This window comes from Platalea leucorodia (assembly GCF_965183815.1).
Source record: "Platalea leucorodia genome assembly, chromosome: 2".
Taxonomy (NCBI): Eukaryota; Metazoa; Chordata; class Aves; order Pelecaniformes; family Threskiornithidae; genus Platalea; species Platalea leucorodia.
The window spans coordinates 19705969-19718056 of NC_138824.1; the positions used below are offsets into that span (position 1 = coordinate 19705969).

The 12088-nt window shown below is 42.7% G+C and overlaps 1 protein-coding gene across 1 annotated transcript in view; it reads right to left on the reverse strand.

Annotated features, from left to right (window-relative positions):
* Positions 1-9091: 9091 nt before the first annotated feature.
* Positions 9092-12088, reverse strand: part of CRYL1 (crystallin lambda 1) — a 63966-nt gene continuing 60969 nt past the window's right edge. Inside the window, exon 8 of the mRNA XM_082334339.1 lies at positions 9092-11246. Within this exon, the coding sequence (XP_082190465.1) occupies positions 11100-11246 (147 nt within the window). The 3' untranslated portion in view covers positions 9092-11099. The remainder of the gene's footprint in view (positions 11247-12088) is intronic.

Consider the following 12088-nt stretch of genomic DNA (forward strand, 5'->3'; position numbering starts at 1 on the left):
GCTGCGTGATCATTGGGTGTATGCTTATAGTAAGCATTAGGCAATGTTGTGTATTTTAATTGTTTTTAATTTGCATGTTTATAGGGATGAAGGATTTCTGATTTGTACTAACTCTATCTGCATCATTTCAAAGAGATGTGTATCTCAACGTCCCTAAAAGAACTCAAAGACCTTTGCAACTGCTCTAAATAGCCTGTTCAGTTGCTTAACTTACACTTAGGAAAACTTTTTAAAAAAAATCTAAGCCGTGGATCAAACTTTCTTGATGCTTGTGTTTTCACCTAGGATGAACTTTGTACAATCTTGTAAAAGCTTGAAAAATATTTTTTAATCTATTTCATAAGCAGTGAGCCCAAGAGTGTAGATAAGTGTGTGAAGATGGTCTCCATGCCCCTAAAAAGGAACAAAACTCATGACCAAGTGGACAGTTAAAATAACTGTCAGCCAAAATCAGGGACATTAGAAGGAGGAGATGCAGAAATACGAGCAGCAGGTGATAAATCTGCTTGGTTTATCGCTGTCTTAGGGTGACAGGGGTTCGGTCCCCATTCAGGGTTTTCTACCTTGCCCCACTCAGGGCTGAGATTGTGGCTGGAGTAAACAACCTCTGCCGAGGCGTCACCCCCAGATCGGCTCCTGTGCAGCCCTCGCAGCGGTTCCCTCTGCTGTCTCCAGCCCCCTTCCCCTGGGAGGGCGGATCACCCAGACGGCCGCGCGCCCCACCGCCGCACCGGGGGGTGGGTGGGAAAAACAGCAATGCAAAGGTGCTGTTGAGCAGTGCGTGGGTGGCTGAAAGAAGGGGGAAACTGTGAGGACCCCAAACAGGCACGGATTTAAAAAAAAAAAAAGATGGGGTATTAGGGCAGGAACTAGGTGAAGCCACAAATGAAAAAAGAAGGGCTGCTAGGAGAAAGCACACTGTGTATGAATAACTGGCAGAGAGAAACAGAGAGTGGCCCAGGACCATTGCCCATCGTCCTGGGCAGTGAAGGGAGATGCTGGCACAGACCTGAGGATGACCAAGTGCAGCCCCGCTCTGTCCCGGGCTGCGCTTGGGGTGCTATTGAGCCCTGCGCTGTCTGCTGTGCTGCCTATTAGATTATTGCCAAAGGTGAAAACATACTGTCATAAAAATCTCCCTAATAAATCTGTCTTAATTAAGTCAGCTTGCAATTTAGTTGTGGAGACTGTACTTTCTCCACCCAGCTACTGTGGTTTTCCCAGGTATGCGAGCTGGGGATTTTGACCAAGGATGGAGGATACTACCAAGTTTGTGTGACTGTAGCTGGTCCCATATACAATCCAAGAAAAAGACTCACAAGAGTAGACGCATGCATTAAGCATTTCATAATTTCCCCACAAAAGGAATAGAAAAGAGGAACAGGTGTTGCAGATTTGCTAAAAATATTTTTCTCCCAGGGAAACTGTAGGGTATACCACAAAAAACATGCAAAAATAATAGTTCAAGTAACAAAAAGAGTAAGGACTCCCTGAGAAAACCATGTCTGGAAGGACGGTATTTGCCAGACAGGCCTTGAAACGAGCAAAAATATATCTCATGGCTGGAGAATATAAAGAATTAATATGAAGTGAGAGCTGGAGGGAACAGGGGCTCAGAGAAGCTGCACCAGTAAGTTACTGAGTTACCAAAAGTAAGAGACAGCTATGGACTTAATGCTAAATAAAACAGAGTGAAACAGTCTTCCCATAGTAGCTGAGCTTTTTTCAGTTCTGGTCTTTGTAAACAAGGTGATCATGTATTGTTCTAGAAGTCTCTCAACACTGCCTTAATTAGGCAGCTTCCAAATTATCTCTGTTGTTTACGCCATATTACTCATAAATCGTGACCATGGTCATATTCAAGCCCTTCTTGTAGGCTCTAGCATCCAGTGATGATCACCTCTGCCTTTTAATTATGATAATATAGGTTTCTGAGCCTTTGATATGTCCACCTGAAGAAGGTTGTACAAGTACACACATCTTGGCAGAAGAGCCACATGCTGCTGATACGATGACTATTCGTCTCATGGCAAGTTCCCAAGCTTTCCTCACACTGAAGTAATGCCATCAGATGGGTGGCAGCTGGCAGTAACCTGCATTAGGGGAAATCAGAAAAGCTGCATCAGGGATCATGGAACAGAGAGCCTGGACCAGCACAGTGCTAGGGCAGGGGGACCTCACTTAGCTTTTGCAGGTAAATTATCTTGGAAGGAAAAAATTGATTTTACAGGTGAATAGTCCAAGCTTGTTAGCCTGGAAGACAGGTGAACAGGGATGAACCATTAACATCTGTTTCTAGCTCTGCAACAGGGCTGCGGCTGGGCTTCCCATGAGCTGGACCGGGCAGACTGGCCTATTTAAACATTACAACCAAAACTCCTTTGCTACAGAAGCAGGGCAGCAAGCCAGGCAGGATGCCGATGCAGACCCACCGGGCCTAAGAAACGGAGCAAAACCCGGGACTGTGGGCAAGGCTACCCACATTGCCCATTTACTGACCTGCACCAGCACGGCCAGGAGCTGGGCATCAGAGGAAGGGCCATTCAAAAAACTCATCCGCAGGCTACAGGAGAGCTGGCAGCTGGAAATTACTTTCTTTTGCTCTCCATACACGTGGACAGAATTGCTAACAGGGTGGACGTGGCAGTAATTACCCGAGGATACAGTCAGTGACCACCGTCTGGACAGTTGTCACAGCAAGTTTTACAGCAGTAAGCGTGATGAGTTGGTAGGGCAGCGCTCTCCCGAGGTAGCACGCTAGAGAGGAGTCTGGACTGTAATTTTTATAATAAGAGATCTGCTTTATAAGAAGAGACTTGCTTTATAAGAAGAGGCTGCTATAGGCAGACACAGTAAGCATTGTTCATACAGTGTACTGGGGCAATACTAGCAAACACGTACCTCACTTTTACTGATGATTAAATAAGATTGCATTAATCCCTATCTAATGGTTTTCCTTATAATAAACTATTCAGATACTAAGATCAGATTAGAACATAAGCTCAGGTTATAACTTAATGAAATATGTTTTTATTTGTAGTAATATAAATAATACCTGCATCTTGTTAGAAAATTTGTATTTTATATTTTTCTTTGTTCTCATATCCTTAGTTTGAATAGCTTTTGTTTTGTAAATGACATGCTAGAGAAGTATGATATTGTCTCTTTCAGCAATTGAAGCTATATTCAAACTTTAAAAATCAAGCAGACTTCTGTAATCACCCTTTACTATGCACGGATACAGATTTTGATGGGGGGAGATGATGTTTGTAATTAATTTTTCTTCCTAAAAAAGGAAGACCAAAGATAAATGCAAGAAATGTTTCTGGTTTACAGACTTGCACAATGCAACTTCATGCTACTTCATAAATTTTGTACGACACGGATCGGGCACAGGCACTGCCCATTGGGTTAAATTGCCTGGTTACGCAATTCCCTATTTCCACTGCCCCATATGTTTGAAATGGCACAATTACATCTTTCCATGACTGCATGGCTTTGAAATGAGACTGCTAAGTAATATCAGAAAATCTGGTTTTGTGGTCGTAAGGTGCTCTGGAATGTGGAAAGCTCCGCACTTCTTGGTCTGCTGCCTTTGTATTATAGCGGTCATTCCAATAATTTGTTTTTAAATGCACAGAAATACTTTCTATATTACTACTAAGAACCCAGTAGACAGATTGCACCTCATTAAGTTTTTAAGTAGAGCTTAAAAAGAAAATACAAGCTCCACAGCAACACAGCTGGGCGTGAAGCTGACTGGTAATTTTGCTGTCCAAGTGCTGCTGCTGCGTGTGCAGGAGCAACGCGCGCATTAAGAACTCGGCTGGGCTACGTGGAAATTACCAAGGTTTTCGATGAGGCAGAGGCTGTAGTGAAGCACGAGGCAATGGTAAATCATTGCCACTGGTAATGCCAGTTTTAATTTATGTATAAATGATTATTGGGCAAGACAAGGAAAAAAAAACCACCCCAAAATTATTTATCTTTCAGAAGAACCAGTTGCATTGAGGCAGTTCCCAGGAACTCCTGGCTAAATGACAACCTTATTTCTTCAGTAATATCAGAGTGACAGCAAGGATTTTCCAGCTTTATCGCTTTCTCACTGGGCTGAAAAAAAATGCCTCTATTGTATTCCTTAGGTGTGTTATCTCTTTAAAGCAAACCAAGAACAAGCAACCGTGGCTTCATAAGGAAAGTATGTATTGTTACAATATTGGAAAAATTAGTGCAAGACCTGCTGTTAAAGTTTAAACACATCACAAATGCAAAGGAAGGTTTTCACAATGTTTTAAATGACAGATGCTTTTTAATGTTTTCTGTTGGAAAACGTGTCCTTTTGTTGTGCCAACACAGAGGTGTTGGACCCTTACAGAGGCCTTGGGCGGTACATTCGTACTGTAACGGTGGTCATCATCTAGGCTTAAGCGAAACAGAACAAACATCCAATTTGGGCCAAATTTACAGCTCTATTTTACAGAATCTTTAAAAAAACCAGTAAGTTCAACTTCTGCACAAAACTTTCCTATATTCACGTGCAAGTATAGGCTCTTGTCCTTTCCATGTTAGACCACATTTTACTCATAGAAAAAGGAAAACAAGTTTCCGGATGATTCTGCATCTTCTGCATCTCCACTTCTTGTGAATACAGGTCTGAAATCCCAGTAGCTGGAAGAAGTCTACCAAGCCACGCATTAAAATCTCCATTTCACACTGGGGTTCAGGAAGAAATCTCACACACGCTACGTGCCATTTTATTCCAAGCATCCCTTCATTTCAGTGTTTGGTGAAGGGCATCCTCGCTGAAGGAACAAAAAACATCAGGCAGAGAAGGGAAAATGCTGAGGGATGTGCAACCCAACAGAGCATTTCTTTGAATATACGTTAAGAAAGTAAGTCATGCTGTTTTCCAGCAAACTAGAAAACAAAGCGGTTTGATGTATTTCAAAAGTCCACTGAATTTTGTGGAAACAGTGCCCTTACCAACAGCTCTGCTTGAAATTCGCTCCGCTCCCGCAGGAGTGGTGCAGGCTTTTCCTCAGAGCCAGGAGGGTACTGGGACAATTTTTGATGAGCTGTATACAAAAAACTGCCAGTCCAGCTGCCTTTGTTCACGGCTTCACTCGCGGCTGGCTTGCAGTCGGAGGCAGCTGAAACGACCCTTGGAGCATTTCACAACATATCAGCATGTGCAAACTGGAGCTTCAAAGCAAATTCTGGGGGTCAAACATTCAAGGTTGTCCTGTTTTGCCTCGAAGAAGCTCCAAGTTAGGGCACTCTAGCATCTTTTCCCCCCCAATTCTTAGGAAACTATTGATATGACAGTATTTGCTATTTCAATTGCTAGGTTCTTTTCTGACCTCCCGTTTATAAAAGAAGCGAGAGGCCTGTGTAGCCACGGCTCTGCGCCTTACGGCATCGCGCGCAGCAGTGGAGGATGGGGGTACTGACTCTTCCCGACAGACAGCTTTGTACAGACGTCACGGTGAGGAATCAAGCTTTGCTACTGGTCTGCTCCCAACATGTGCTGTAAGTAATATTTAAGCCTTTACGAATATTAAGATATGCAGCAAAATCTTGCCATCTGAATATTGCTCTTGCATGATTAAGGGCACACATTTAAATGAAGACACCAGCTTTAAGCTCCCGTCTCTCTATTCCGCATTATAAAAATCAGTATCAGTATTCACATATGAATATTAGCTTGTATTCGATGGTCAAGTGACTCTTCCAAATTAAAGTTGTACAATAAAAGGAAAAACTCAGAAGGGAGAAGAAAGTTTTACCTGAAAAATGAACTGTAAGAAATACCAGTCAATGGGTAACTCTCTCTAAGCAGCATGCTCTTAAGCTGCATCTCTACTTAACTCTGAATAACACGCTGAAGGGAGGAATTCCTTTCTCTTTTTGAAATCACGGAAAAGAATGGAAAGAAATCCTTGGCCGTTGGCTTGATACAAAGCCTTACGAAATCAAATGCGAGCTTTCCCCTGGGGTCAGTTTTTGTCTTTCCACTCGCTGTGACTGATTTGCAATAGCACGTACACATGCACGCACACACACACATACACATAAAAAATGGAAGGCGCAGGGCGAGCAGAGGGCTACCGTGCCGGCACGACTGGAGCTTGGGGGAATGGGAGCAGATCAGCGGGCAGCTAGAGCAAATGTATTCATTTACACTTGTTTACCCTAAATAGATCCAAATTAATTTGTGAAACATGCCCTTTGGGCCTGGTAGGCTGTTGAAATAAAAAGACCATTTGTTTTTCTTCGTGACACTAAGTGCTAGGCTCACATCTGCCAGGCTCCTCTTCTCACGGAGGGCTCCCGTCCTCTGTACCTCCATCCCTGCAAGGGTACCTCAGTTACGTGTTCTCAAAGACCTTTTTGTAACTCCGTGCTATGGCAATGCAATCCTGTCATGTAACCATACAGGCACTGCCAGCGTATCTCAGTGTTCTTTTGAAAAACTGAGTCTGACAATGACATCATTTTGTCTCAAAATTATTTTTCTTGTCTTTATAACAAGCACCACAAGCGCTATCCTGCTTCCCTAATGAAGCACAGTTGATTTTTGCCTAAAAGATGGTATAGATAGGATAACGCAGTTTCTTAATACCATTCCAATCAGATAATATGGCAACCAGAAAATACTCACATTCTAACTTTCAAACTATTATCATGACTCAGCAAAAGAATAACTACAGAATAGGGAAGGTAAATTCACACAACTGCTTTGCAAGCTGCAAACTACTTCCATTACACTCAGAGATTTAGGAAACAGAGATTCTGGACGTCCCTCAGTGAAGCAGGTGAGTATTTCCCTCCACCTGCCCTTTCTTCCTTATCTTAGACATACTAGGCGGTTTGATTTCCAATAGCATTAAATCAAAGGCTTTGGTATGAACACATTGGACTCTGCTTCCAATAAGCAGCAGTAACTAATAGTAAAGTACATATAATAAGTAAAACAATAAATATCAAATTGGTAAAACAGAGAAAAACAGTGCAACAAAGAGAGGGATTTAGAAAATTCTATAGGTGTAACTTGATTAAAAAGAATACAGGATTTTAAAATATGCAATTGTGTAAAAAGGAAACCACAAGAGAAATTTTTCCAAAATATCTCGTAGTTTACCATAAAACAGTTGCTTGAACATTGAAGCAACTATTGCTTCTTCTGCTGACAAGCAAACAAAATACATATTTGACCGTACCTGTGGGAGTTCTGCAACTTTGTAGGACTGCTGGCGTTAATTCCGAAAGCGTCCCCATAAAATAGCAGGTGCAATCTATCACAAGAAGTCTATTGCATTTGAGGAAAAAAAGTAATGGGATAAAAGGAGTAAGACACATTTGAAGAAAATAATTAAAACAATTAATTCAAGAGAACTGGGATTTGTATCTTACAAGCAGTTCGGCTCTGACAAGTTGCTCCCCAGAAGGGATTCTTCACTGTCCAGTCAGCAGACCTATTAGCAGTTCTGTCCAAATCGTCAGCTAAATTAGTGATGGACCATTACAAGAAGCCAAGAACTAAGAGGGAGAAGTAAAGGAAAAAAGTGAAAAGGGAGAGAGAGAGGTAGGGGAACCCTCCCCTCCTGGCAAACCCCGCTCCTGCCCGCAGCCCCGAGCAGTGGAGATGCTGGGCAAGGTGAATGCAGCACTTATCCATCACCAGGAGGGGTGGCCCCTGGGGACCAACAGCACGGGATTTGTGGTGGCTCAGACTTTTCTTCAAGGAATTATTTATATGTGAAATGTTGTGACAATTTAATGATATTATGTTAATCTGCCCAGGAAAATGCATGGAAAAGCCTGGATGCGGATTTATTTACATCCATTCACACCATCCTAAATTTCATTTATGATTTAGGTTAAAAAGTCCTCTGAATGTATGTGATGATTTGAACTAATCTGTATACATTCTTTGGAGTTAATTGACTTAAGCCAGAGCAACATTTCTGATACAAAATAGGCCAAAATCAAGTAAAACTTAGAATCAGGCTAATGCAGGCCGGGAGGGAGCACAGGAGGTCTCTGGTGGAACCTCCTGCTCACAGCAGGCTCAGCTCTGAGGTCAGACCAGGCCACTCAGGGCCTCATCCAGTCGGGACTTGAAAACCTCCAAGGACGGAGACTGCACCACCTCTGTGGACAACCCGTGCCTCTGCCCGACTGTCCTCATGGGGGAAAAAATGTCTCCGTACATCCCGGCTGAAACTCTCGTGTTTCAGCTTCTGTGCATTGTCTCTATCCTCTCACCCAGCCCCACTTCAGAGAGCCTGGCTCTGTCTCCTCGATGACCTCCCCGCAGGCACTGGGAGCTGCTGGTAGGTCCCCCTGAAGCTGCCTCTGCTCCAGGCTGGACAAGCCCAGCTTCCCCAGCCTCTCCTCGCAGGACCAGTGCTCCAGCCTCGCCATCTTGGGGGCCTCCCCTACCATTTGTCCCACGTCTGTCTTGTACTGGGAGCCCCAGGCTGGGCACTGGATTCAGACACAGCCTAACGATGGATTAGTAAAGGGTATTAACTGTGAACAGGGCCCCGGGATGAGGACTGCCCGTCTCATTCCTTTAGCTACCTTTTCCTAATGCTTTCCAGTTGTTGCATTTACCAACTAATAATTTTGTGTGCTTCAAATCCTAAGCGAATGTCAGCTAAAATACATTTTTTGTCAAGCATCTCCCCCCCAACTTGTAGCTGTGACCCTGGGTGGGAACTGCTGCTCCCAGGCGAGCTTTCCTGTACGCCAGACCCTGCGGCGGAGCTGCTCGCCGCCCAGCAGTGCTCTGGCACTCTCCAGAGTGCTTTTCCCCCCACAGAAAGCCATTCCCTAACGGCAGGGCCCCACGTCTGCGGGAACGGATCGCCAACACAGGAACTATAGGAGAGTGCACATTATTTCTTGTCTGTTTACTCCCACTGACTTCCACAAATTATTCTACCAGGGCACTGGTTTCTAAAGACATATTATGTAGTGCTACCACTACAGTATCACACTGGAGCACAGAAGTTAATACCTTCCTCATTAAAATATTTTATTCATAAGCAAATAATAAAGATAGAGACAAATATTTGATGACATGATCGAGTTTTAAAATATCTCAGAATAAACAGAAGCAATGCAAGCTAATTAGCTATGACAATGTCATATGCTCACAGAAAAACAGGTCTAATCTTGAAAGTAATTGGAACCTTCTACGGCCTTGTCTGAAATACAAAAACATACATAACATGAGGAAATCAGCCCCATAATTAATTTACTATTGCTTAATAAGGCATCAGGAGTGAGGACTGACCTCCCCAACTTCAGATGTCTAAATGCAGGTTAAGCCAGTCGCTATGGCAATAAAAAGCAATAGAAGAAACCTGACAATTTTAAGTCTATGTTGGGATAAAATAAATTGAGCTTACAATTTTTCCTTTCTCTCCACCAATTATAAAGGAGCACAGGACAACCTCAGCATTATGCCTCCCACCCCCCACATCCAGAGATGTGTTCTTGGCCCACCACTTATGTCAAGCGATACACTTCATCTTAAGTCTCTTCTACTGTGACCTAAGCAGAAATAAGTGGTATTGGTACGTTCACGCAGACATTTCTGCTGCTCAGCTCAAAATGGCAACTAACTAAGTTTCAGTAACTTGTTTGTGTGCTGCACCCTCTGTAAAAAACAAGATTTGAAATGCCCCTGAGCTAAGCATTAGCAAAATGACAGCTTAACACTTCTGCATCTGTGCTGTGACTGAAGCTACATGACCAGTTAGCACAAATTCAGAAGCTTAACTCAAGCAGTGTGGGTGCGATGCACTGTTTCAAGTTATTCTTACTATCTGCATAACAATACTGCCCCGAGGTTCCAGCTAAGATCAAAGTCCAACTATATTACAGGGTACATACATTAATAGTAACACTTTGTCTGCTGTGGACCAAAACACACCGTGGCAGTAGCTGAGGATATTACTATTTCCAGGCGTAGACAGTGTCCTTGTATGTGGAGGAGATGTTGTGTCTCCTGTAAGAAGGGCAGCAGTAAAGCATAAATGCTACATCTAAGCCACTGCATCTTTCCCTCTGTGGAGGAGCAAAATAGCAGATCCCTTCAGCTACAGCTGTTAAATTCAGTACAGCCAAGTCCTAAAGAAGCGCTCCTTGCTTCAGATAGGCATGGCAACAGAGAGGTGAACTGGCTTCTCAAGATCACTCAGTCAGTCAAGGAGTAGTCTGGGAGAAAGTCCAGGCCAATCCACTACACCATACTGTCTCCCAAACTAGCTATTAAATCAAAATATATTATTTCTCATAGACAGGTCTTAAAATGGGGCACATAAATATGCAGCAATGCCAATGGCCAGCATCAACGATCTGTCTTAAGCCAGAGGCAAAGCCATGGGGTATCAAGTGCGTGGTCTTAAAGACCGAATACGTCTCTGGTAAGTCTTACAGAACCAGAGGTAGGGGATGAGGGGGAAAGTCTGCTCTATTTACTCACACTTAGAGCATCATACAGGTACAGAAGTGCCAAAGTGAGGGAAAGGAGGAGTATTTCTCTCCCCTACATTGTGGAACAGTTACAGAGCTAAGTTGAAGTGACCCTTACTGCTGTTGAGGTCTCAGCTCACGAGCCACTCAATCTACTCTTTGCTCAACACAACCTTCTCCTATCTACAGTCAGTGCTTTACAAATTAACCTCGCTGTCACAGTGATTGGCGGGTGAGGGCTTATTTTCTCCAGTGACAAACAGCTGATGTTTGCTTATTTCGGATCCCTGCATAAGCAAATATTGTTCAAGTGCTGAATTCCTAAGCAAGCTGAAAAATGCATTATTTAAAACATGATTGTGTTCCAGCATTGCACAATATTAATATTGCTAAAGCTACTTAATGCTTGCACATCTAATGCATATATATAATAATTTGATAAATTTTAACTGAACTTTTTAATAACTGTTTCCAGTTATTCATGAATTATGTCATGACAAATTTGGACCAAATGTTTCATTGGTCTCTACATTTGTGCGTATCATTGGTTGCACATTCAGTCTCCTCTTCTGCAGCACCAAAAATTTCCACTTTTTATGAAGATCTGCTCTTCATTTGGTTTCTCCTGTTAGAGAAGGTGCACTCCAGTCAGATTTCATTTGTTTTTTCAGTTTGGAAAGACCAGTGAGACATTCATCTCTCCATTTTCTCCTAGCATCGAGGACTTTTGGAACAACTGGAATTTTTTCAGACATTGCCTGGAACAGAAAATTTAAGATGATTATATCTCATGTTCTGAGTAAAAAGTTTCTCACCAGCATTGTTTTCCTGCTTTCCCTACGTTAGACCAAGTAACCATCCACACAAACTGTCATTTAGTATATCACAAGCAATAGGCCACTAATTCTTTACATGGGTGACTGGAAATGAGCTAACCTGTACGGGAAGAAAAGTGCTCCCACTTGGAGAATGGAGACTTGGCCTGAGTGTGGCAATGAAGGTGCCTCCAGAAACATCAAAGCATCAGCCTTTTCTCTCGGTTTGCCCCATGCAGCCACTGTCTAGTGTCTTTGATAATAACCTTTTATTAAAGAGGAAGGAGGCAACTTGGCCATTTATGTGGCTAAAAATGTGCTCTAAACCAAATTCCTGTGCGTGTGTGTTTAAAGCTGTGATCTCTCTTCTGACTCCTAATAAATGTAATGAGGGATACCATGTTTATTAAAAACATTTTGTCTTAGGAGTGCCAGTTATAATTGAAATGACAGGGGAAGACACATAACAAACCCAGAAGTATTTTTGTTGCTTATTAGAATATGGTGGAAAAGTACAGCACTATTTGAGAACACAAGGTAGAAGTCTGAACAAGTTAGCACACAAAAATGATATTTAAAACAAAATGGAAAAAAAAAAAGTATTTCTGAGTGCATAATCAATCAAAGTTGTCTTAGAAGTGCCAGTTAAATGTTCTCTCTGCCTCAGGACAACAAGAGGTAGTAAGCTCTGGCCAGCTAGTACACTGTAACAGATTTTCTTTCAAAGAAAAAAAAGCTGTTTTGAGAGTGCAGGTAGAGATCACGAGGTCATCTTTGCCAAAATA